The sequence below is a fragment of the Rhynchophorus ferrugineus genome, unplaced genomic scaffold (assembly GCF_030347505.1).
Source record: "Rhynchophorus ferrugineus isolate W39M unplaced genomic scaffold, kcgeb_rfMv2 rfM9, whole genome shotgun sequence".
Lineage (NCBI taxonomy): Eukaryota > Metazoa > Arthropoda > Insecta > Coleoptera > Curculionidae > Rhynchophorus > Rhynchophorus ferrugineus.
Window position 1 is genome coordinate 38,706,390 of NW_027472588.1, and position 26,773 is coordinate 38,733,162.

General features: G+C 34.1%; 1 protein-coding gene across 1 annotated transcript in view; it reads right to left on the reverse strand.

The window, feature by feature from the left end:
* Window positions 1-26,773, reverse strand: part of LOC143202883 (uncharacterized) — a 543,964-nt gene that overhangs the window by 306,339 nt on the left and 210,852 nt on the right. The window contains exon 4 of the mRNA XM_076414869.1: window positions 23,826-23,973. Coding sequence (XP_076270984.1) covers window positions 23,826-23,973 — 148 coding nt within the window. The remainder of the gene's footprint in view (window positions 1-23,825; window positions 23,974-26,773) is intronic.

A 26,773-nucleotide genomic window follows, 5' to 3' on the forward strand; every position in this document is an offset into this window, starting at 1 on the left:
TTGATTTTGTTGAAGGTTTTCACTCATAATCCAACATTTGAGATGATACTGTTTAATATATGATTCAAAGTTTGTCTGAATCCCCGTTTTGATTGCGTTTTTGTTATGTCCAATTTTTTCTATCTATCATTTATGTCCTTCGACAATCCTTAAAATCCATAAATCGCTTTGTCTTCGGAGCTTGAAGTTCTTTATTTCTTATTTTGATATTAACCTTTGCAGTGATATAATAAATAGACTCAGAATCTATTATATAATTACAAGATTTTAATACGATATTCGTTAACCAAATATTGCAATTCAAAAAGATGTTAATAGGTTGAATTGCAAGAATATAATGTTTTAAGAAAATCCAGTTTATATTCTAGGGTATAACTAAATAAAATAATATTGAAATATTTATTATTGGAAAGTGTTGGATTTTCTTAGGATACAGAAAATTAAAAAGCAATTTTTATTGTAATATATATAAATATATATATATATATATATATATATATATATATATATATATATATATCATCCTAAAAGGCTTCCGGTTTTACCCAGCGTGGTTACTGGCGTGACTGGGATCATTTTCCTTGTCGGATTTTAGACTCCTGCCTAGGACAATCACAAATTTCAAACAATCACAAACATAAATTTACGACCATGCTCCAGCAGGATTCGAACCCGCGGCTATCGCAACAGTAGGAGGACCATCCTATCACCTTTAACACTGCGCCACCAAACTGGCTGTAATATATTCTTCTTCTTCACGGCTTGGTATTTAAAAATATGTTCGTTTGCTAAATCAGTTTTATCAATAATTGCATATGAGGTGCTTAATAAGTTATATTATGAATTATAATAAGACGTTTTATTTATTCTATTTACTATTCTGCTTTTATGTACACAAATAAAACGTATTCGCGTAGAAAATTAAATTATAATTGAATAGGTTCAGTTAACTCTTTGAGGTTAGTTGATTTTCCACGCTAATCTAGATAGAAAGGTATATGTGGGATCTATTTGCATAGGTCTGATAAGAAGTCGACCAATTTAAATTTTATATATATATATATATATATATATATATATATATATATATATATATATATTTCATATAAATAATTCCAGTCAATGTTGTAAATTTATAATAATTGATTTGTCATATTACGATACAATTGTAAAAGCTAAAAAATCACTTAAATAACCTTTGGTTTTTTTTTCAGGATTTCAATAATGAACCAAACAGCATCAACGATGAAATATATGGGATAAATTGATGATTAATAAAATTGAATTAATTATATTTCTGAATAAGATTTAGATGTATCATTTCAATTCCCATCATTATCCTTTTGATAATATTATAAGTTCATTATGGAGCCTTTATCATTTTTCCCAAAAGATTTATTTTAATAATTTTTTATAGTTAACGTTAGTATTAATATATATATATATATATATATATATATATATATATATATATATATATATATATATACATATTCACAATTTTTTAACATTTTTCAACAGGAAAAATAAAACTGAAACTGAATTGGTACTTGGAAGAGTATATGGTTATTAAAATGATAACTTTTGGTTTTGGGGCACTTTGATTTTTGGTGAACCACATCTATTGAAGTATTAGTCATTTTATACTGATATAAACATGTAGATTTTTGAAAAGAAACTGAAAACATTGTTTAATATACATTCATTGTGAGATAACGTGTTGAAATGTAAAACTCAAGAGATTTATTTCTACAAACCCTCTTCTAAAAAAAGTCTTGTGTTTTTATTAATCTCTTCAATTTCAACAATCTGCATACATGGTCAGGCAGCTATAAGTATTATTATCTGATTTCCGTTATATAATATAATACAATGTGCCTGTGATATATAGAAGATCGCTTCAGTAAGAATACTTCGCAGTAACACTTCAAATCACACTCGTTATATGTTCTATGGGGATATCGCGCTTAATCAGTTTGTTGGTGACGTAATATGGGCATCGACGATGGCTCGCAACACATTATTCTGGAACCTCTGGAAGATAGCTAAGTTAAATTTGCTAGTAGTACCACACAGTTCAATATCATAGGTAGAAATGGGCCTAAATATTTACTTATACGGCAAAACCTTGTTATCTGATGATAATTTAAATTTACGCCCTATCAGCCATTAAATTTGTCCAAACGTCCATAAAAATTGATTCCCAGATATTTAACGTTGTCGGCTTGCGGAAGTTCATAGTTATTCAGTTTTACTGAGGGATAAGTTCTTCTACAAAGGGTGAATGTCACATGGCTAGATTTTGTCTTATTTGCTTTGATACGCCACGTTTTCAACCACAATTCAACTTTGTTAAGATGAAGTTAGAGGTTTTTTGTAGCTGATATTGGATCCTCGTGCGAAGATAATAGCACTGTAGTGTCAGCATATATTGCAACAGTAGTGTTTCTTCTGGTCGGTAGGTCAGCTGTATATATAAGATATAACAATGGGCCAAGAACACTGCCATGCAGAACATCCGATTATAAATGGATGTAGGTCAGTGTATTGGTCACCTTGTTTAATAGTAAAAGGTTTGTAATGTATATAATAATATAAAATGTGAGGTATGATTTCAGCAGTCGAAAGTGCGTGAGGGGAAAAAGCTTTTGCAATTTAATATGCAGTAGAGTATGCCATATCTTGTCTAAGGCCTAAAATATATCGAGAAATGCATGTACTTGTTTTGTTGTTTGAAATCCAAATTGATGGTCTGGGATAATATTTTTCTCTTGTTCGATTATTTTGAGTATCTTATGCATAGTTTTTCAAAAAGTTTAGAGATCAGGTAACAAGTTAAAAATCATAATGATTTGAAACACTTTCCAAGTGCTGGGAAAATAATTAAGTCTTGGAATGGCACTAAATATGAATGTTTTTAATTTCGTGCATCTTTCTGAAAGCTTTTTCAGTACTCTTCCAGTAATTAAGCATTCATTTCTTTTACTATTATTTGTTTTACTTCCTTAACAGTAAATTATTGAGTGGTGCCCAATACCAAGTGGTTTTTTTGATAAAATCTATTCACCGTAAGTTTCTCCGACATTTGCAATAGATTAGCACACAAAACCACATTTATTATGAAAATTTAAGCTAAACTCTTTGCTCAATGTATTTGTTATGATGTATTAGAGGGCAGTTGGCCCAAATTAGTGAAAAAAATTATTTTCACAATTGCTTTTAAAATACACAATTCACCATACTTTTCTGGCGGGACATATGTGGTAAAAAGAACTAATTTTTGCTCTACAAACAAAAGAGTCTACTTGTATAAGAAAGCCTGCGATGTTGTTAGCTTTTGCAAATTATAGGTATATATAAGAATACATATTTTCTTGTATTCACAAATTAGCCTAAAATATACCTTTAAGATTAAATTAAAGTTTTGATATTTGAGAAGCTTTAAATAGTAATACAGTGATACTAGAGATTCCACAAGCCGAAACAAAGGCGGCATTCAGCTAACTAGATTCTATCTTTCAATCAACTGTAGAATGGCAACGTCGCACAATATCGCAAAAGCTGCCAAATATAATAGAGTTCGAACAATGCGTCAAAAAATAAGTTCCTAATTTCTTTTACGAAATAATGGATGAAAGACGTATTTTGTTATTACCCTCGATGTTTTAAATTTCCCACGAGAGCTTAAACTGTCTTAAAACGAACCTTTCTTATATCGATAAGAACATCATAAAATCGCGAGTACATAATATATCTAATAAACAAATTAACTAATGTTATAGCTGTATAAAAAATGGATTTATTTTAAAATATCTCAAATTTACGACACAAGGCTAGAGAGGAATTTTGAAGTACATAAAATAAGATACATTTCGATTTAGGAAAAAAATATAGAAATGATGCCACAAGAGGCTCATAAATTTTACGGCCGCTATAAAATAAGTTATGAAAAAGTTCGCGGTATATTAAAAAATATTTTATAGATAGAGTTATTAGAGGAAGATGGAATGTTTAATGTTTTATTCAGATAATGAGGGTATTTGATGAATTTTTTGTTGAAATCGTAAAACGACAATTATATCATTGTAATTTATCAAATTGAATGGAGCCTAGAAGAACCTAATAGATTGTATGGTGTGTTCAAAATAGCAGTGAACTCACGTCATCAATATGTGCCTGTTGCAAATTGTAAATTCGTTTTAGAATCAGACAATATTTCCCATCTTATTTTATTCTATTTAAAAAGAGATGCTGTCTCACAAGTTCTAACATCTAACCAAATCAGTCTAGGTTGTCAAACTTCTGCAAAATTCTTCAAAATATTAATTATAATAACTATAGGTTATAAATATCTTCAGAATGCACACGAGCATTTGATTAAAATGTGTGAGGGGATAAAGAATACTAAGTGCAGATATGGCAAGTGCATTAAGGAGAAACATAAACTTCATACAAACTATTTTAACGGCATAATTAATAGTAGTTTTTAGTCCTTTGATAAGATGCATTAGATGTACCACAATGTTAAGATAAATTATATTTAGAGATAGATTAGATAAGAGTAGTTTTAATTTAATAATGTATAATGTTTTATTTATAACAGTGTAATTATTTTATTTATATTAGATATTTTTGTTATGCGTCATTGTCAAAATGAACTAAAACTCAGAGCTGATGCGGCAACATTGCCCGGTTTTGACGTTTCTACTTCCTAGTTGTTTAAGGAGTCAAAATTCCAAATCTCATTCCGCCAGCTGTACAGTAAAATATCAACAAAACAACAGCATACAGTTTAATTCGGGAGTTTTATTAGTAAAAATAGGACACTGTATGAGAGAACAATGCATTTTCATTGCTGAATAAAATATCATGGCAATGTTGATTGAATTTCAATAATTGGAAGAGAGTAAACGAAAAAAATGGGATTTGGGTGTTGCTGAACCATTTGGTGGTCCAATGAGATGGTTTTGAAATGTTAACATCGAAGAATGTGCTCAATTGAAAATGTCGGTGAAAGTTCGTTTGACATTGTGGACAAGAGTTTAAAATTTCAAGGCTAACCATCGAAATTGTGGCATTTAAAAGTCCATATTTAGGAGTATTAGTATAACTCATTTTTTACAATATAATACGGATCAACACAAAGTTTGATTTTGACGTTAAAGCATTAAATTCCAATTCTTTAGGCAGTAATTACCCCTTTTACTTTTATGTTTATGGGTACTATCTCTTAATAAACCCCAAATATAGTCTCCCATCAGGTTTTCATTGTATTGGCCTTGATAACGTTGTTCGAAGCTCATAATTTCCTGGTGAAAATATTTCCAATATTTCATATTCTGGTGATGGGAAATCATTTTGTAATAAAACAGCTTTTAACCTTTTTGTATGCCAATTTTACAATTATTACAAGTAACATGTGGAACCCATGTCTTGTCTTGATTCCGAACAGCGCAGATAGAATATGCGTCATATTTAATTCGTATTTTACGTCAAGAACTATATTAAATTGCCCACATGTATAACAAAATGCATCAGCATCATATTTACACTTTCGTGACGACAGTTTAAGGTATTCTAGATGTGTACAAAAAACCTGACCGTTGTTTATCACTCTAGTGCCATCTATCAGCGCTGTGTGAACGTTTAGACCCCTCGATCGCGCGGTACTTTTAAATGTATTAAAACATAATTAAAATTTATAAAAATTCAAATATGGGTATTATTACTATAACTATTGCAAAATCACACTTTTTACCAAAAAAAAAGTATCCTCTTTTCGTTTTTGTTCATAACTAAGCGGAAAATCATAAAATAAACTTTAGGACAAAGAACGAACATTTTTTCAAGTGTAATCAAGTACAAAAACATCAAAGTACAACAATAATGGACTTAGGCAGATGTTGAATAGTCAAAAACATTATGAAATAGTATAGTTAAATTACGTGTGAAAACTATATGGTATTCTTAACTTATCTGGAGTGCACCAGTGAGGGTATATTCATCAAATACTAATTAAATTTGGGTTTGAAAATTAAAATCTGATATCCTAGACAAAAATCAACGTATACTTATTTGTAACTCGAAGAAAAAAAAATGTCGAAGACAAATGAAAACCTCAACGGGTAATTTTATTTAACTGATGCTTCTAGATATTATTTTGTTTCATATTCGAGTGTATTAACATAACCTAAACATTCATTCCTTTGGTTGTGATTTTCTTTGTTGGTCGGAGTAAATATATAAAATTAATTTTAACTTGTTAGTTTAAAAAGAATAAAGACTTTTTCCGGTACATTGCAACATTCATTTTACTTTTTCTTGGTTAAATATACACAGAAATTTTAAACACAAACATTTTTGTAACTAAGGGAAACATTTAGAATATTTTTTCTTAAAAAAATGAGTGCTGTAGCTCGTTCTATTCTTACATTAACTTCAAACATTTCTTCGTAAAATTTTTTGTCCACATTGAATATAAAATGAAAATCTTTGTTATTGTTATTTCAATATGCCCGTAAATGTTCTGTATTTTAAGAATTTTTATTTGTTATTATAATTTATTATAAATATATTTTAAAAATAAAAAATAATACTTTATTAATTACATTTTTATATATTTTTACCAATGAGGGTTGATCTGGGCTGTACGTACAGTTTAACGTGAGCTCCGATACACGGTACACGGCATTAACCCTACCGACTGGGTAGTGACCGACTTAGAAATCATCCTAAAAGACATCCGGTTGTACCCAGCCTAGTTACTGGCGTGACTGCGGTCATTTTCTTTGCCGAATTTTACACTCTTGCTTAGGATAATCACAAATATTAAACATTCACAAGCATTTATTTACGACCATACCCCAGCAGGATTCGAACCAGCGGCTATCGCAACAATAGGTTGACCGTCCCATCGCTTTTACCACTGCGCCAACCATGCCAGCTATTTAGGTATTGATATGTATGTGTGATACAGTAGTATCTTCATCTGTCAATTGATCCTTGGCCGCCTTCTGAATTCCATTTCTTTTTACTATTGTTTTATAGTATTTTGTTATTTATTTGTTCAAACTTTACTTATCAAGACTAAACCTCGAATGCGTCATTCGATAGAGTTTTTTATATTGGAAAACTAAAATAGTTGGAATATGTCGTACCAGGAATATGTTGTAACCTTATTTCTTACCTGGTTGGGTTCTTTATTGCATTTGAAAAATACCTAAAAGATTCGTCTTAAAGGAAGCCAGATATAAAGACTTATTAAGATGACAGTACATAGTTGATGGTGTAAGACTTTATTATTTTATATAAATAAATTAGAAACTAAAATATATTCTAGAATTGTTATGGAATAAACTTTAGGTGATATAATTACATTTACAGAAATAACACCTATTTGTAGCCCATGATTTCTAATTGAACACAAAATATTGCTGTCTTTCTCTCTAAGTTTTTGAGTCTAATTACTTCATGAAACTACTAACAAGTCACCTTTTGCTGTCACAGGTTTCAGCTAGCGAAGTTCCTAAAACAACATAAGCTAATCATAGCAATAATTCAGCTAAATATATGCAGTAGAGTTATTTAAAATGACTGAGGTAATGACGCTTAATAGTTTGGAAACAATAAAGTAATTTAAAATAGAAAATAAAACAGAGAAGTTATGATTTATTACACTCAAATCAAACTCACTTAATCAAACCTTTTATTAATATTTACTTAAAGTTGGTTAAATGTATTCAGTATAAATAAAAACATTAAATAATTGGATATTTTTTATTTAACTTATTTAGGTATTAGGAGTCCAGTTTTTTCCATTCACTTTGTCTTTGGCGATTATTTACTGTTCTATCAGGTAGAGATATAGGTGATAGAGTCAGATAGGACAGAGATCTGGTAATTGTTAAGGCGATTTTATTATTTCCAAAATTTCTTCGTTTCATTTTTGTTGTAGGAACTCCTGACGTAATTTTGTTGAATGATTAAGGTCACTGGCTTGTTGAAAAACAAAACTTAAGGAAATTGGAGTCGCTCTAGAAGAAATCGCGTTTTCCGGAAGTATTTTCAGATAACTCATTACTCAAGTATTACTTGCTTGCTTCATATCGTATAAACAACAACATTATACATAAAATTGGTAATTAATTTCGGAGCTCGAAGTGATCCGTGTTTATATAATCTTAAATTTCGCGTTGAAGGTGATAAAATTAATGTCCATTTTACGCCTTCTGATTTCCGGGCCGTTTCAGTCACACAGTTTTAAAGAGTGTAAAATTTCCTATGTTCATCACCTCGGAAAATTGAATTCGCCCGCTGCATCCACGAGATAGAGTCGTAAAAATGTGACACAGTGGCGAGAGAAATAATAATGTCGCAGACGTCGTAAAGTTTACTTCATTAGCTGTTGAAAATATATATGTGATACATAAAATGTACTCTTGTTTTTCAATTAGCTGCAATTTTTAGATAATGGTATATATAACATATAGTCTATCCAAAATAGCAGTGAACATACGTCATTAAGATGTTTAATGCTTTGCCTGCCGTTATTTGTAAATTCGTTTTAAAACATAGAATTTAGAATACTTTAGCGATAATAAGAAGTTATAAACTGGCAAACGTTTTACCGCGTTGCTTGTTGTGATAAATTTTAAGTCGTTGCTTAACATATCATTTTACCCTGATTAAAAATGCGAAATCAATAGATAGTCAGTATCAGAAACTGATTGCATCTCCAATCAGTTATTTCGAACAGGAAATAGATAATGGGAGCCTCCTCTTGCCAGTAAATTCCTTTAGAGAGGTAAGTATTGACGATATTAAATATTATAAGTTGCTAAAATTTTATCGAAAATTCTTTTCGCCTGTGGCTGCTGAGCTGAATATTAGTGTGGGTACTATGTCTAAAATCTCTAAAAATCTGAAGAGCAATATATGAGGTGGGTCACGAATCAAGACCATCTTGATGTTAGCTCTATTGGAGATGAAATATATAAAATATCTAAAAACGGTAAGTAATTATTTCATTACAATTATTACAGAGAAAACTGTTTTTCTGGAAAATACTCATAGAAATCTTAGAGACATGCAGCTGTTTGAGGGATGTAGGACATCTCTTCATATACTGTAGGGCAATATAGGATTTAAATGGTGTAAACATGGGATCTATAGAACCTCCATATATTGTTTTTAAAAAAAATTAATAATCTAAAATTGTATAATAAAATCAAGAAAGATTTACACGTATTATTTCAATTTGTCTATTTAGATAAGACTGATATCATGATTACTCATGATAGCATGATAATAAAAATAATATTAAGGCAATAAATGTTGATGGAGAAAGGTAAATCTAAGGAGTAACAATTGATTAGATTTTGTTAGGTATGATATTTATGGATATTTCATTGTAGGTATATTGTTCTTCTAGCTGGAAACAGGAATGATTTATAACACTCAGTTTGGATAAACTGGATCAGACAAATCGAAGGAGAAATTGACAAACGATGGAATTTTAAACAAATTTTAGATATATTGGAAATTAACAGTTTAGTTATTCACTTGAATGAAACTTTCTGAATATGGACTTATGAGTCAATGCTGACAATTTCCAAGACAGGGTGATGAGAGTGGAAAAAACTAGTATATAAAAAAGTAGTATATCACTACATAGTATAAAACAAAGTCGCCTTTTCTGTCCCTATATCCCTGTGTGCGCTTAAATCTTTAAAACTACGCAACGGATTTTGATGCGGTTTTTTTCAATAGATAGAGTGATTCAAGAGGAAGGTTTATATGTATAATACATGCATAATATACTAAGGCAACATTGCTAATTTTAGAGGTTTCTAACGTGATGTCGTAAATTAACCTATTTTTTTAGGCTTATTTAGCAATAGCAAAAACGCTGCCTAACCCTACGAGTTAGATCAAATTAATGTACTACAGTATTGTACACCATAAAAAGGTCTACAAAAAAGTCCGCGATGGTATATGTTTATCTTTTAGGGATAAGCCACATTAACCATTTTTATTGTTTACTTTTTACGTGAGAAAATGGCTTATTTACGAAGCTATTTTAAGCAATACGGCATTAATCCTTATCGAATTAAGTACCTTAAATACAGTGTGCAATTAATATAGATCAATATGGTTCCTTAAAGCATGTAAATTAAACAAATATTTTCGGAGATATTACAAATTTAAAATTTGCGTTTAAAAATGTGTAATGTAATAAAAATTGTATGAATTTAGATATTCCAAAGATAGCAGGAAATCTTCATAGTAAGTATAGGGGAAGAGGAATTGTTTTACTCCAAATTTAATGCGTGCAGGCCAAGGGCAGTAATGAATGAACCAAAAATACTGGATCGATTTTAATCATGTTTTCATTGAGTGACATAGGCATATATATTTTATGCCCGTGCAAAGTCGGAGCGGGCCGCTATGTTTTTATATACAACGTTCATATTTTTTCTGTAGTGTATTTAATTTAGTATCAGCATTGCACCCGTGCGAAGTCGGGGCGGGTCGCTAGTAATTAATATATAATAACTGTAGACAATCTTATTGTAGAGTGTGAAAGATGTTTATGGGCATAGATAGTTGTGTAATTGTTCAGAATATACATGATAATTTGGTTAAAGTGGCTTAGGAGAGAGAGAATACTAACTGTGCGGGAGAATGCCGTGACTAAATCTAGTTTCATCAAGAAAGATACAGGTAGTAACATAATAAACCAAGGAGAAATACGGTAACGCATAGAGGGAAACAAGAACTAAAGTATATACAATTGTTAATTAGGTTTACTAGGCTACCAGGTGATACTACTACATAAAAAAAACGGCCTAGAAGTTTACCTCACTGGTGGTGTGGAAAAACAACCCTACAAGACAAACTATTGTAACAGTATTATTAACTGTAGTTTAAGTCCTTCAATAATATGTGCATTAATGTATTATACTGGTAATATAAATTATATTTTAGAAAATTTTTGTTTCATTATTTTATTATTAACTCATACAGAGTATGAAATTTGTGTGTAAGTCAAATTTGATGCGATAACATTGCGACGTGCTGACGTCATATTTTGTGATGACCTGGATTAGCTTTATGTTTTATTAGTCCTACTCATCTGCAATTAATATTTATTTATAAGTTAAAACAGAAATTTTGCACTCTAAATTTGGTTTATCTGTTTCTTAATTAAATATAAACCAAGTTTAGAAATATTTTACAACAACATACAATATCTAATACTCCCTACAGTATGTGAATTGATTTTGTATAATTTCATGGTAATATAAGATTTTGATTATGCACAAATAGATTAGGAAACAAAAGGAACAAATATAATCCGATCTTGTTTAGTACCGGAATGAAATTGAAAATGGAAATTAGTCTACTGCGACAGGGCCTAATCCCAACATCTATATTTTCCTAATTGTTCAAGGAGTGTGACTATGCCACCGCACTCTTGATTAAACGTAAACTGTTGTTAGGATATAGTGCGGAGTCATTTATATTCCAGTAAATTTTAATAAAGCACATAATTTAATATGTAGTGGTTTTTATTGTTTTTTTTTTTTTTTTTTTTTGTTCTGGCCTAAAAACCAGGCGGTGGAATGCATGACGCATACCTGGTCGCGGAGACTTGCCCTGGAGTGACAAGTTGGAGCGGGTTATGTGGGACTGCCTCTGGGCTTACCAATACACTAAACCGAAACCGCCTCACAGTTGACCCCTGTGGATCACTACTGCTACTGCATTAAATTTGGGGATATGGCACCCGCTGATCGGGCAGCCGTTATTGGGCACGAGAGCCCGGCGATTCTATTGATTCGCGAACCTGAGTTAACACACAACTGGGTACTGTTGTATGGGGGCAAAAGTTATGACTGTAGCGACGGATGAGGTCGTTTCAGCCTGGAAAAGGGGGAGAGCTTAGCGGTGACGCGGTGCTAAGCTCCCAGCATGTCGACCAGCTCGCGAACAAGCGCGTTTTCAGAAGAACTTGAGCTGAGTTGTTGTTTATGGAATGATTGAGATATGAAGTGCTTGATTTCTGGAGTGTCAGTTTCCCTATGGATTTGATTATTTCTGACAAACCATGGAGCGTTTAATATTCTCCTGAGGAGCTTATTTTGGAAAACTTGAAGCCGTTTGACCTGGTTGGGTGTAACAAACTTGAAGTAGACATTAGATCCGTAGAGGAGTACGGACCGAATTAACATCTTGTAAAATAAGCATTTGATGGAGATGGGAAGCCTGCTAGAAGGGCAGATCAGAGGAGATAGCAGGTTTGCTATCCCCGAACCTTTTTGGATTGCTTTCTGGATTTGGGAATGCCAACCGAACCGCCGGTCGAAGTGAAGACCTAGGTACGTGACGTTATCCAGCCATGGAATTATTGCGGTGTCGATCTTAAGTTGCGAGACGCGCAGTGCGTAACGCTTCTTGTGGAAAATGATGGCCTGGGTTTTCAGGGGGTTGATTTGCAACCTCCAGAATTTGAACCACTTGACCGCATGATCGAGCTGCTTCTGTAAACGCTCATGAATTGTAACTTCGAACCTGGCGGCCGTGAAGAAAGCAGTGTCGTCAGCGTAAAAGGCGACGTCAATATGCTCTTTTCTCGGCATATCTGAAATAAAGAGATTAAATAAGGCTGGGGCCAGCGGGGAACCTTGAGGTACGCCAGCATCGATTTGTTTACGACTGGAAAGTGACGCCCTGATCTTGACCTGGAAAGATCTGTCCGAGAGATAGGACTTGATGAGAGCGGTTAGGTCTTCTGGGAGGCCTAACCGCACGCACTTTGCGAACAATCCGTCGTGCCAGACCTTGTCGAAGGCTTTGGTTAGGTCCAGAAGAACTGCTCCAAGCTTTTTACGTTGGTCAAGAGCATGATGGATGTGTGCAGCCAGACGGGAAGCTTGATGGACGGATGAGTGGTGAGCGCGAAAGCCGAATTGTTCATCTGGAATGATGTTGTTTTCCTTTGTGAAAGAGTTGAGAGCGTAGAGTATTGCCCTCTCGGCAAGCTTCGAAATGGCGCTGAGAAGGCTGATAGGCCTGTAATCAGATGGAGATGATTTTGCTCCTTTCTTGGGTATAACCGCTATATGTGCGTGTTTCCAAGACGCCGGGAAGTGTTGCAGTCTCATGATGGAGTTAATAATGTTTGCCAGTTCTGCGAGTTGCTTATGCGGGAGCTTTTTTAACTGGGTAATCGATATTCCATCGAAACCTGGAGATTTTTTGGTTTGAAGTTTGCCGATCATAGTCTGTAGAGACTTTGGAGATACAAAATGGTTGAGAAGAAAGGCGGGGGTTACTGGTCTTTTGACGGAGTTGGATTCGTTGATGACAGTGTCAATGTCTTTAGTTTTAGTGTTCTGTGCGGGTGGGAGGCATTTCATTTGAGCTTCGTAGGTCTCTGCAAGGAGCTCGACTTTTTCTTGGTCAGTGACTGCAAAATTTCCTGTAACCGCTGACTTCAGGGGAGGGATGACATTGTGCGTCTTTCCCACGAGGCATTTGGAGACACGCCAGAAGGAAGGGGGGCCATCCAGCCTTTGGTCCGCGAGAAATGAGTTCCATTTCATTGCTCGCCAAGTCGAGACGGCCGCCCTTACCCTCTTGCATGCTCTGTTCGCCTCCCTTTTGTCTGCAGCATCAAGGGTGAATCGAGCTAATCTGCATAAACCGTTTTTGATGCGAATTTCACGTTTAAGAGAAGCGGGAAGATTGTTTTTCCACGGCTGGGGTTGTGATGAAATTTTGACTGTGGAAGATTCGTGAGCAGACTGAATATCGCGAGTTAGCTTGAGTACGGCTTCCTCGAGGTGTTCTGATGTGTTAATTTTCGGAATTGGATCGGATTTCAGGAGAAGAGATTGGTAGTTTTCCCAGTCGGTTTTTTTCCTGAATCTTGTTAGTGGGACTTGAGTGGTGGCGCAGTTTCCGAGTTTGAGAAGGATCGGACGATGATCAGAGTCTAGTTCGTCAAGGACTCGAACTTCGGAATCGCGATTTACGTCTTGAAGAATAAAGAAATCAAGGATTCTTGCTGCGCCTTGAGAGACTGTACTAGGGTGATGGGTGGGTTCATCTGGCAAGGCAAGACCGTAGCCCAGATCTGCACTTAGAGCTACGATGGCGTTACCTGCGGGATTCGCTCTGGAACACCCCCATGTGGGGTGGTGGGCGTTGAAGTCGCCACCTATTATTTTCGGAAATTTTCCTTCGACGAGTGATCGGTATTCGGCATAGTTGAATGCAGAAGATTTCCTGTACAGGGATGTAATCACGAAGGGACGTTCTTGGATATCGATTTTAATGGAGGTTGTTTCGAAGTTGTTTACTGATAACGATGGAAGGAGCTCGTGTTTGACTCCTTTTCTGACGAGAATGGCGGTTCCACCGCCTCGACCCGGAGTTCTATCGTTTCTGTAGACAAAAAAGTGTTCGAAAGAGAGACGATGCGAAGGTTTCAGGAAAGTTTCCTGGATGAGCACGATGTCGACGTCATAGAATGTTATGACGTCCTCCAATTCCGCTTGCTTTCCGCGTAAGCTATTTGCATTCCATGTCATCAGTATAAGAGATTTCGGAACAGCCATTTCGAAGAGTTAAAGGCTGCTGAAAGTTATAGAGACAGGTAAGTGTTGCCGCTTAGGCGGCGACATTTGGAAAAAGACGAGCAAGTTGGTGAGCCAGGGCGATCACTTGTAGGAAAGCCTGCGGGTCAGTAAACGCCTGCATGGTGGAGTTAAGGTCCGGTGTATTGGTTGGAGCAGGAGTTTGAGTTGGAGCAGGCTGGGTAGCGCTGGCTAATTTTTGGGCTAGCTTTCTGCCACCTTGGTTACTCCATGCAGAACCTTGTGGAGGTCTGGTTTCGGTCGGAATTTTTGGTTTTCTTGGAGCAGGACGGCAGGTGCAACCGCTGAAGTTTGCGGTATGAGTTTCACCGCAGTTGCTGCACTTTGGAGGTGCTTCTGGGATTTTGGTACAGGATCTAGTGTCGTGATGCCCGGCACATTTGACGCACCGTGGGGGGGCTCGGCAATATGAGCTGGAGTGCCCGAAAAGCTGGCAGTTGAAGCACTGCACTGGCTGGCCGTTTCCTCTCTGGACCTCGACCTTCACTGTGATGACGCCGAGTTTGGTCATATATATGATCTGTCGCTCTTCGCGAGGGACAACTACCTGAACAATTGGTAGTTCTGTCCCGGATTTTAATTTCCATCTTTGCACAAATTTGGGATGGAAGCCTTGATCAAAGAGAAGTTCACGTACTTCGTCAATGCAGAGTGATTCTGGGATGTTTTTTATTATTACCCGGAATGCTCTCTCCTCCGGATGACAGAAGGAATGGTAAGGGTAATTCCTTTCCTCGAGCAGGGTAGTAAGTTTACGGTAATTGTCGCTTGTGGCGACGAATAAGAAAATGCCGTCCTTTTTATTTCGGGTTATAATGTCTATTGATTGTGCCTTAGTAATTCTAATGAGCTCCATGAACCTCTTCTTATCACGGAGCACTATAGGCGGAATTTTTTCCTTTGGGGGACTTTGAGAAACAGTCGCCGAAACGGTTGGCACTGTTTTTGTTGTGGAGGTTAAGACTTGTTTAGTGACCTGGCTACTTACCTGCGCAGGCTGGTCTTGGGTTGGTCTTGTGGTAACTTGTTTCGGTACTGGCTGTGGGGCCGTCTTGGTGGTCGGCTTGTTTTGCACTGGTCTGGTGGCAAATTTTGTAATCGAAGGCTGTACGTTAGCCTTGGCTTTCGATTGGGTAGATTTAGTGGCTGGCTTGGCTACCGGATTTGGTTGTGATTTGGGAGCCTGTTTTCCCTTGTTGCCGGCCTTCGGCAGCTGGCTTTCCTGAGGTGGAGTGACGGGCCCTCTTTTCCTTTTTCCCACCAAGGTGAAACCGTCTTCTGAGTCTTCAATTTGGTCTAAGTGTTGTGTCGGTTTAGCTGGTGTCTGGGACTGAATTTCTATGGCAGCGGGAATCTTTACTTCCATGGCATCTCTTTGATGCTTCATGAATTGTGTTATCGTAGCTGTGAGAGTTTTTATTTCTTCCTTGAGCTCTTCGGAAGCCTTTTCGCTCTTTTCCAGCTTTTCCGTCTGTTTGTTCAGGGCGTCTGTTTGGGCTTTTGCGAACGTTTTAAGGTCAGCTATCTGCTTTCGCAGGTCTTCGTTCTGTTTTCTCAATTCCGTTATAAGCACTTCTCGGCTGTCTTCTGAAGATGGTCCATTTGAATTTGAAACACTGGGATTATGTTCAGGAGGCGACGTCGGCTCTGACGTACATGACGCCATTGCCTTGTCTGTAAAAACGCCTTTTCGGCGCTTACAGACGCTTTTTGTTTTTTTTTTTTTTACGTAGGCACTGGTGAAACGTGATAACGGGTCGACCGTCTTAGGGAAAGTTTCGGGTAATTCTCGGAAGCGCAGGTAGGTTCGGCGGACCGGACACGACCGTTCTCTTCGAGAGCTAGCACGGAACTGTGGTTTTTATTGTGGTGTTATTTTAAGATAAAGCGATTTAGTAGAACAAGTTTTGATTCTTACTAAACAAATATATATGTGTGTAGTTTTATCGAAAGATAATTTATTTCGAAGTCTGGTTGCCTTTTTTCTTCCTTTCTTTCCTTTTTTATACACCAGGACGTATTTGTTCAGGATGCTTTCCAACATTGTAACCCTTATTCTGTGGAGAATGTTTTTTGGGCTTCCTAACGTTCATATTTGAAAGTATTATGTATTATTCTTATTTGATTGAGCACTGCAATATATATTTCTTCAATACCTACCCAAACCTATTTATCTATTAACAATATTATTTTAACTACTACAAACTGATTAGTTTAAAGTCGGTACGACCAACAAATTAGATTTGTTTTATCTGTTGATTAATTTTGTGTATATGACACACAAATATATTATAATTTTGGTATTGTTTGGGCTCGGCACCGACTTCAAACTGATCAGTTGGTAGTAAATTTATTTCTTTCTAAATAAAGATAGACAATTTTTTATTATCGTAAACGAAGGAACATCTTCTCAGGACAGAAATATTAATTAGTTTTTATACATTAATTAATCTATACATTAGTTTTGAAGGGTCATTTTGACGAAGAGTGAACAATAATATCTTCTATCAGTGCGTTGAAATTGTCTGAAATTATAAATAAATCGAATTTTAGAATCGAGGGAAAAGTCAGCAGTAATCGAATGCTGTGTGAAGCTTATTATGGTGCCAATTCTCAGTCGATTTTAATGTGAAATACTGGCTTCGACGTTTTAAAAGTGACAATATTGATTCCGAAGATAACGAACTTTTCTTTCGTCTTTTTGAAACGATTTTAGGTCATTACCCGATGATGATCCATATAAACCGCAAGAAAAATATTCAGAATTGTTGGGAGCAAGACAGGAAACTATTTTCAAAGACTTGAAGATCATGGCAATGATCCAAATATTCGAATATTTTGTGCCATATGAATTGAAGCCAAGAGACATTTAAATGCGTTTGGTCATGTGTCAAATGTTGCTTCAACGGCAAAATAGGAAAGGTTTTCTTGCATCATATTGTTATTGTCGATGAAAAGTGGATCAGTTAAGATAATTCGAGACGAAAAAAGTCATGGGGCCTCCTGGTCATGCGTTATCATCCACGGCGAAGCCGAAAATTGTGGTATACTATGAGCTATTAAAACCTAATGAAGCATCAATGAATATTGCTATCGACTACAATTGATATGTTTACGCAGAGTATTGTACGAAAAATGACCGGAATGTGAGCAAAGACCCAACAGTGTTACTCAACAGCATGACAGCGCTTAACCATATTATGCAAAATCCGTATTGTCCAGATCTTGTCTGTTCTAATAACTACTTGTTCTGACAGATGTGTTGTGACTTGTCTGAGCTCCCTTATATATTACTAGATCGATCCATCAATGAAGAAACTGTTAAGTTAATTATTAGTAAAACCACGTTCAGATCTTGGCTGAAAAACTCTCCTTCTTCCTTCCCCACTATTATTTCTGAGAAGGGTGTGTAACGTCCATATCTGCTCCTAAAAATTTGAAGGTTGTTAATACCTTTTTGGTACAATTTATTTATATTTTGGTACTTATTAATTTCATAATTTTCAACAAAGTTTTTTACCACCAACACAAAACCTATCCAAACTTCATTTTCCATCTCGCCATCTTCCATCAGTATTCAAATAAGAGGTCCACTCAATATTCAAGCTTATAATTTTCCCATTCTGAATGTAGGTAATGTTTTACATTTATATTTAAAGGATTCTCCTTTATTGTTCAACGCTTTGTAAAACTATTCTATCATTCCATGCTTGATACATATTGATTAATTTGGTATATTGGTAAGTTTTTTATGTACATACGTCATCAAGAAGTTAATGTATTGCCTACCGCACTTTGTAAATTCGTTTCAGAATCCGACAATATTTTCACATCACATTTTATTCTAGTTAAAAAGAGACACAATGCTATGTGATTAGTTCGGACGGTTAAACGAATGAGCCTTGTCAAAGTCGTCGGGTTGTCAAACCTATGAAATATTCTTGTAAGCAATAGTGTTAAGAGGTTATAACTTAACTATTGTGGCTGTTTAGTTAACTGTAGTTTTCAGATGTACTATAATGTTAAGATAAATTATATTTGTTACATCTTTGTTCAATTAGTTTATTTAGATGAGAATTTTGTTGTATGTCAATGCCAAACTGAACTAAACTCAGAGATGATGCGACAATATTGCGATGTTTTGTCACAAATTTAGATGACATATGTATAAATTAGGTAAGGAATCATATGCTTTGCTCTAGTATCTCGCAAAAAATTAAATGAGTAATATTTTGTCATGTCATAGGTCGGTCATTTATGTCCATTGTAATTAATTTTTTGTAAAACCAATAAAAAATGTTTATAGCAATGAAAAATCAAATAATTTTATCTAAATAGTAGTGTGTAATAAATTAAAAGACGTCTTTGCAGCCTATATACATTTTTACATCTAAGACTTGCATTTCTGGAATAAATATTTAGAGGACTACATATTTAACATTAATGTATAACACAATTATATCGCAATTGAATAATCCATGTTGTTAAGTGTTTAAATTAAATATATGTATGCTGTATAGCTGTAAGTCAGGAAGGACACACTAATCAAATACACACCTTGAAAACCCTATTCAACCTGTCAAAGACCGGAAAATCACCTTTAGTAGACCTTTCAATTTCCTTTACTGTATCACTTTCTATCGATATTGCCCAGCTAAGCCCATCCGATATATAATAAATCGTTGAACTGGTGTAATTAAAGCATATATCATTTTTAATTAAGTTATATTTTTCAAGTTTTTAACTGCAGCATCGTTGTTATTTCTTTTTTTAATCCTTTGAAGAAAATACTTCAACATTTGATGAATTAATCATGATTTTTCTCAATGTTTTTATTTCAATAAAAATGATGAGAAATTAGCTATATCAGCATCAAATATTTCTCTATACTCAGCATCCTCGCACCTCATGGAAGCTGTTATAAATTCTTGTACAACCACATAAATAATGATAAAAAGAAATATGTGAAGAAGTATAGGTAGGTTTTAAATATATTTAGATAAATATCCAAATCAATATGTTGTAGCCTATAACTAACATAATTCTGATTTTTGTCCTTGGACTTGCCTCAACACAAGTCACATGTCTCAACGATTATGTTAAACAATTAAGTTAAATGAAATTTTGGTTTAAAATCTTTTATGGCTCTCTAGACCAAAGCAGAGGCAAAGCAATATATTATACAACACTTAGCAACTCCTATTAAGATTGTTTTGTTAAAATGTTATTGTGTGTATATCCTATTTTATTCCCAGATGCCGCCAATTCAATCAGTCAATATTTTATCATTCATCCTTCAATAGCATCACAGCAGTTTTACACAATTTTTTTGATAAATATAATTTTCAAACCTTTTCCTTGTATAATACTTATTATGTTATGAACTAGAAAGATACAGTACCATCTGGACATTGGACGTTGCGAAACTTTTTTCCAGGGACACCTATTGAGTTTTCTTCCTCTTACTCTAACGTATGATTATATCCTCAAGCAGTGGAAGTTTCTTCCAAATAGTATGTTAACTTTATTAGTTAACGAATTTCCAGGCATATTCTATATTTATAATGAGCCTATATAATATTTTTGGAGCATATTTTCGCTTATTACAATATGTAAAGTGATACTTCAATTTAATTAGTTATTAATAAAACAGTAAATAAATTAATTAATATAAGCAAATTATATGCTTTCGATAATATTGAATAATAGAGTGAACCGAAAAACACCCACTGAATAATAATTTTGTGATTATAATAAACTAATTAATATATAATTTTGTTAATCTCAAAAATTATGTGCAGTATATAGAGCATGGAACAATACTATTAATAATATTTGAACTCTAAATACATAGGGTAAAATATATTTTCATATTTACTACTAAATATATTTCCCCCCATTATTCTATATTAATTTGCAGTCGTTATTAAGTTAATGTTTATTTGTTGCTATGTAATATGTGTCTACATATTTTTGGCAACGAAACTGTTTCAAAGATGGTGGATAAGCAAAAGTTCTCGGGCCAAATCTTTACGGGCAAAATATCTGGCGCCCATTTTTAGACTATTCAGGTCGACAGGGCCTCAAGTAACTACCAGGGTTAATAGCCCTTGGGTAATAATAGGTGGTTGAAGACCAAGCTTGCCGCGTTACTTTTATGAAAATCCACCGTTTTGGGATATTTCGCATTACGACCACAACCCTAGTTTGATTATATAAAACATATTAATATATTTCCCTCTCTCTCTCACTCTCCTCTCTTTATGTATATATATTATATATATATATATATATTAATAATTGGTACATATCAGATTGAAAGTATACTATAAAACACTGAACACATTGTTTCATATAATATTAAAAAAATTTGATATTACGACGTCATTAAATTTTTTTATAGTATTTCATATAAAAAAAATTATCAGGTTTATATAGTAAATAGTATCAATTATTTTTCAAAGGTTGCTGTTCTACTGCCGAAATAGTATGAGAAGGAAAAGTTATGGTATAAGAATATAGTTTCCTAGGGTTCAAAACCTTAAATTCAATATAACGTCAAAATGAAGAATACATAACTACAACTTAATGCACGTAATTACGACTAGCTGTTTAAGAAAAGGTCGGAATTTCAATTCAACACATAGGTCTACTGAATTTTTTGTCAGAAGAATGGTGTTTCTCAACTTTACAGATATTGTCAATAGTCTCAAAACTTCAGAGTAACTGGAAGAAGTAACTGAAATCTTCTCAGATCTTAATCAATGATCAGCATACAAAAATATCAAAACGACTACACAACAAAAATAATCAGAGAAACTGGTAGCAAGGTGAGAATTCTAAAGTTACAATAAGAAGCACATTCAGTATGAAAACTCATAAACCAAGTGATGAAATACATAAGCTCAAAGAAGAACCAGTGAACTTGTAGATGATATGAGTACAAAGAAATTCGATTTCTCATTCTGGAAAGCAACCAAAAAGATTAAGGTGCCTATAAGGTACAGTTTTACTACAAATAAACCATATGACAGATACAACAAGGAGATGAACAAACAAATTACGCAATTATCAATAGTTTTTCTATTATATTCTAAAGCCTCCGTTTTGCAAACTAGGGTTTATCTAGTCTGTACTTGCTGTTGAAGTTGGCTCTGAATCATGGCCCTTACAATTAGCCCTACAAACTGGGAAGTGACCAATTTAGATATCATCAGACATTCGGCCTTACCCAGACTGGTTTTTGGCCTGACGAAGATAATTTTCTTTGTCCGTTTTGCGCTCTTGTCTTATTGACAATTGCAAATATAACTTTACAACCATTTTTCAGCAGTATCCGAACCTGCGACTATTGCAACAATAAGAAGACCATCTTCTGTGGCCTTGAGTAGAAATCATATCGTCGTAAAATGTAATATACTACCACGTATCTATAAAGAATCATAAAAAAGCGTCAAAGAACTATAACAGAAAATGTTAAAATCAAGGTAAATCCAAAAGAGATCTTTAATGGCCATAACAGGATAAATTTAGTGCACGTTCATACCAAAGGAAATCGCCAGAGGATTGAAATTACCTAAACGATACCGTTTTATTTGTTTGCGCATCGGATACGTAAATATTGAGATTCACTAGCGATTTGGGGGCCTAATTCCAGTAATACCTAAAGAAACTTCGGAATTAGGGAGAATTAACGGTACCCGGTGTATTTGAACTGTTTTAATGGGCTACGAATTAAGCACGGACGGGTATTACGGATATTAATTTTTAAAAATAGTTGTAAATCAAGCTATAACAGGTCAATTGAAAAGTCCTTGCCTGATACATAGAGGGCGCTACTAGAATTAAATCCATGTGTTTTCTAGTTTGCCCTAACCCTTAAAAGATGCGTGTATAATTTCACAGTTGTGGATCATTAGTTTGTGAATTATAGCATTTTGAGTGAAACAACTATTGTTGTTGTAAAAAAAATGGATAAAAAGGAATTTCGCTTGTTGATAAAATATTGCTTTTTGAGGGACAAAAATACAGTTGAAGCAAAAACTTGGCTTGATGCCGAGTTTCTGGACAACACCCTAGGAAAATCAACCATCAAGGATTGGTATGCTAAGTTTAGATGTGGAGAAATGAGCACCGAAGAAGGTGAACGCAGTGGACGCCCAAAAGGGATTGTTACCGACGAAAAAAACAATGACGAATTGATGATTCGGAGCAGTGTGTGAAGATGATCAAGCGTAACAAACCCGAGTTCGGCTCCATCATTTCACTGCGAAGTCCAATCGACAGTCATCCGAGTGGACTTCACACGATTAACCCAAAGTATGGGGAAATGCAACAAATGCAAAAGTGCATGGAATAATTTTCATTGGCTACCTTGAAAAAGGAAGAACATTAATAGCGACTATTACATAGTATTATTGAACTGTTTGAAGGACGAAATCGCCGAAAAACGAAAGTGCTGTTTCACCAAGACAATGCAATATGTCACAAGTGAGTGAAAACGATCGCAAAAATCCATGAATTGGGCTTCGAATTGCTTCCTCAACCACCGTATTCTCCAGATCTGACCCCCGGCGATTATTTCCTCATCTCAATATAATGCTCGCTGGGAATTTTTGCCTATTTTGAAGCAAAAGACAAATCGTACTACAAAAATGATATCGAAATGTTGGATGGTCGCTATAATCAGTGTATCACCCTTGATCATGTATCATGTTGAATAAAAACAATTAATTTTACAAAAAAAATGTGTTTTACTATGGTAGTCCGAGGACTTTTCAATTGACTTGTTATAAAAACACCTGACGGGGATAGATATATTAATATGATCACTGACGCAATATAGTACATTTTTTACATGTTGACAACGCTGCTTCCTTATAAATAATGCATTTGAATTATACATTTTACCGGAAAGTTATTACCGGTTTTTCTAACGGATGTCGCCAGGCTTGACTATGCAATATTACGACATAAAACTACACATGTTAAATTTTACGAAAGTAACAACATCATAGTTTTATAACTCTTTGAAAAAATCAAGTTTCGTGTCAAAATCTTATTAATAAATGAATATTGTGCATATATCAAATGTCATATAATACAAACTATTGGTGATATAATCGATAGAATGATTAATCAAAACTAAAGGATATTTCTTACCTGCAAACAGGTGTAAGCAGTGGGACTATAAATCATGTGATCGCAGGCACATTGATAATCCCCGGTTAAATGGCGTTCGGACATTTCCATTGCGGAATCCTCTATGCTCGAGTCCATACCGTCGCCATCGGATCTCTGTTTATGGCCCCTGAAATTGGTAATTCCCATCCAATTAGTCTCCAATTAACAATATTCTTCATTGAAAGTAAGCAAACAACCTATTTGTCCATTTTAATGAGATTAAAACGGATAAATAAACTGGGTGCACTTATAGCAAATCGTTTGATAGATATTTTGTAATTCAATGATTGAAAGGATTCCTTGAATATCGCCATAATCATTGCGACAAGTAAACTATACACTTTTTTATACTTATTTATATAAGACATGGGCTGAAATGTCTCGGTCGTAACAAAGAAAACCCGTTTTTTTTGTGTCCTAAAAATTCCGATTTATTACGTTCTAACATAACCTACACTGCTCAGAATCATCAACACGTTCTTGTTTTTGGTCAAAAATGAGCTCGCGCGGCACCCACTTTGAACAGATGATTCTCATATTAAAATGCTCATGCTATATAAAACCAACACGTTCTTTTGATATATTTACGATGTTAGCTAACTCACGCAAATTTACTTTTCGATAATTCGAAACGAATTTGTGGATTTTTTTCACGTTTTCTGGTATTACCGCCTCATTTGGACGTCCACTACATTCTGCATCATCGGTGTCTCTACAATCACGTTTGAAGTTAGCAAACCAACGTTTTAATGTTCTTTCTGATGGAGCGGAGTCCTTATAACACTTTTCGAGCCATAGCTTCGCTTGAACGGTATTTTTCCCATCAAGAAGCGGTATAATTAAAACACGATATTGTTTTTAATCCATTGTTTTGAAAATAACAAAAAATAGTGTCACTCTTAGCACAATATCCCACAAAATTTTTCTACAGCTTTCTTTTGAAGGTTAGTAATAACTGAAAAAGCAGTGAATACAATAAACTATCGCTTTTATGTGTTAGGCCTAGGGATTTTTCACCTCATTTTTACATAGAATGGAATGCAACTATACCTACCTCTTGGCTCAACCATAATATTCTTTGTTTTCTATATATTCCCAATACATTCTTAAGAAATAGAAAGAGTTACATGAACCTGTATGAAGTGCATAGAACAGATTTGGCTCATTCTTTAACTAAAACCTATTAAAAACCTCAAATTAAGGGGTGAAGTTTTATACCGAAATATTATAATGTTAAAAGAGTATGTCATTAAGTGACCTCCTGTGTATTGTCTTAATTAGTTAGACTTATTATAAATCAGATTCCAATATCTGTATATGCCGTACAATCAGATCAAATAGAGTTAAACGTTTTTGGTATTTAGGCTTCACTATCTCGTCGCATATTTGCTGATTAGCGAGCCCATTAGAGTACACTAACATTGTATTAAAGAAATTAACACAAATATTTCAATTAGTCTCATTATCATATATTGTTTTGCAACAGATAACTATGCTTTGCAAATGATAACTATATTAGTTATTATTAGAACTATTTATTCATTGTTCGAAATTTACTACAAGGGTCTCCTTTATATTGAAATAATGTATCAATAGCGGTTCAACAAGTAGTCACATATTTCTATAAAAACGAAATACTTTAAAACAGTTTTACTTTCATATTTTTACATTTCTCATCTGACACACTCAGTGCGATTATTTCGAGAAGACAATGATGCTATCCTCTTTAGAATATATTCAGTTAACGGCAGTCCAACAACTTACCAAGGAAGGAAGACGGTTTGACGCTAGATCACCAATAACTCCGAAGTTTGTTAAAGCATACCTTAACTTAATTTACTGGAGTTTAGGCAGAAGCAGCGCTGTTCGGGATGTAAGACCACCGAGGGAGGATTGAAAGGAGTTAGGATCTAAATACCCTTTCATTCCTGTACATTTCTTAGCTTATGTTCGTCTATATACAGATCCAATTTTCAAAGATATCGAGTTGCAATATCTAATTTGAACAATGAAACTCTTAATAAACAATATTTTTGAAAAAATTACCTAAAAGTTTTCATATATTTGTAATATCAACAAGTTGGTAACACACACATTATTAAATATTGTTTTACTAATTAATGTATAACAAAACCAATTTCAAAGCTTCTTGCATTAAATGTCATTTACGAATTCACTAATGGCCATCAATATATTGTTAGTTTATAATAATTCGATATGATGACGCAAAATATGTAATTTCTATGTTAAATTACGTTTCAAATAATATATTTACCGTAGTGTGTAAATGTATAAATAATTTTTAGTTAAATATGATATCAATTTTGGAATATAGGTAATTAAATACTGTTTGTAACCTGAAAATTAATTTGACTTTAGGCCGTATATACTCAATTATTCTTGAAATATTTGTGTTATTTCTCCGAAACAGATTAATTTCGGAATGAAAAGTAGTTTTCAAGAAATCTCCGAGCTATATTATGACTTTATAATACTGAGAGTACTCTGAAGATTATGCAGTTGAAATAAATAATAGTCAGAAGGAGGAAAGTTTGTTGAATACTGTAGGTCATTAAAAATGTTTTTGAAGAAGCGCTTCTAATGTACGGATTTGTCAGACTAAAACAACATATTTATTTTTTTTATTCTTCTATTTTTCAAATTTTTTATTTTAAAAAATACTTTATTTTCATCGTGTATAAAATTTACCTTCAAACTTTTTCAAAAATATTTAATTTTACAATTTTACAAACTAGAGTTTATCTGGACTGGACGTTCTTCTTGACATAGGCTTCGAACCACAGTCCTCGGAAACTTGAATATTTCAAAATGGTACATTGTGGCACTCTTCATCAAAACTCATCTCATCAAAAGCTTTTTGGATATGTGGAAGGAAGCATTGTTAACCATAACACCTTCGGTTTGGA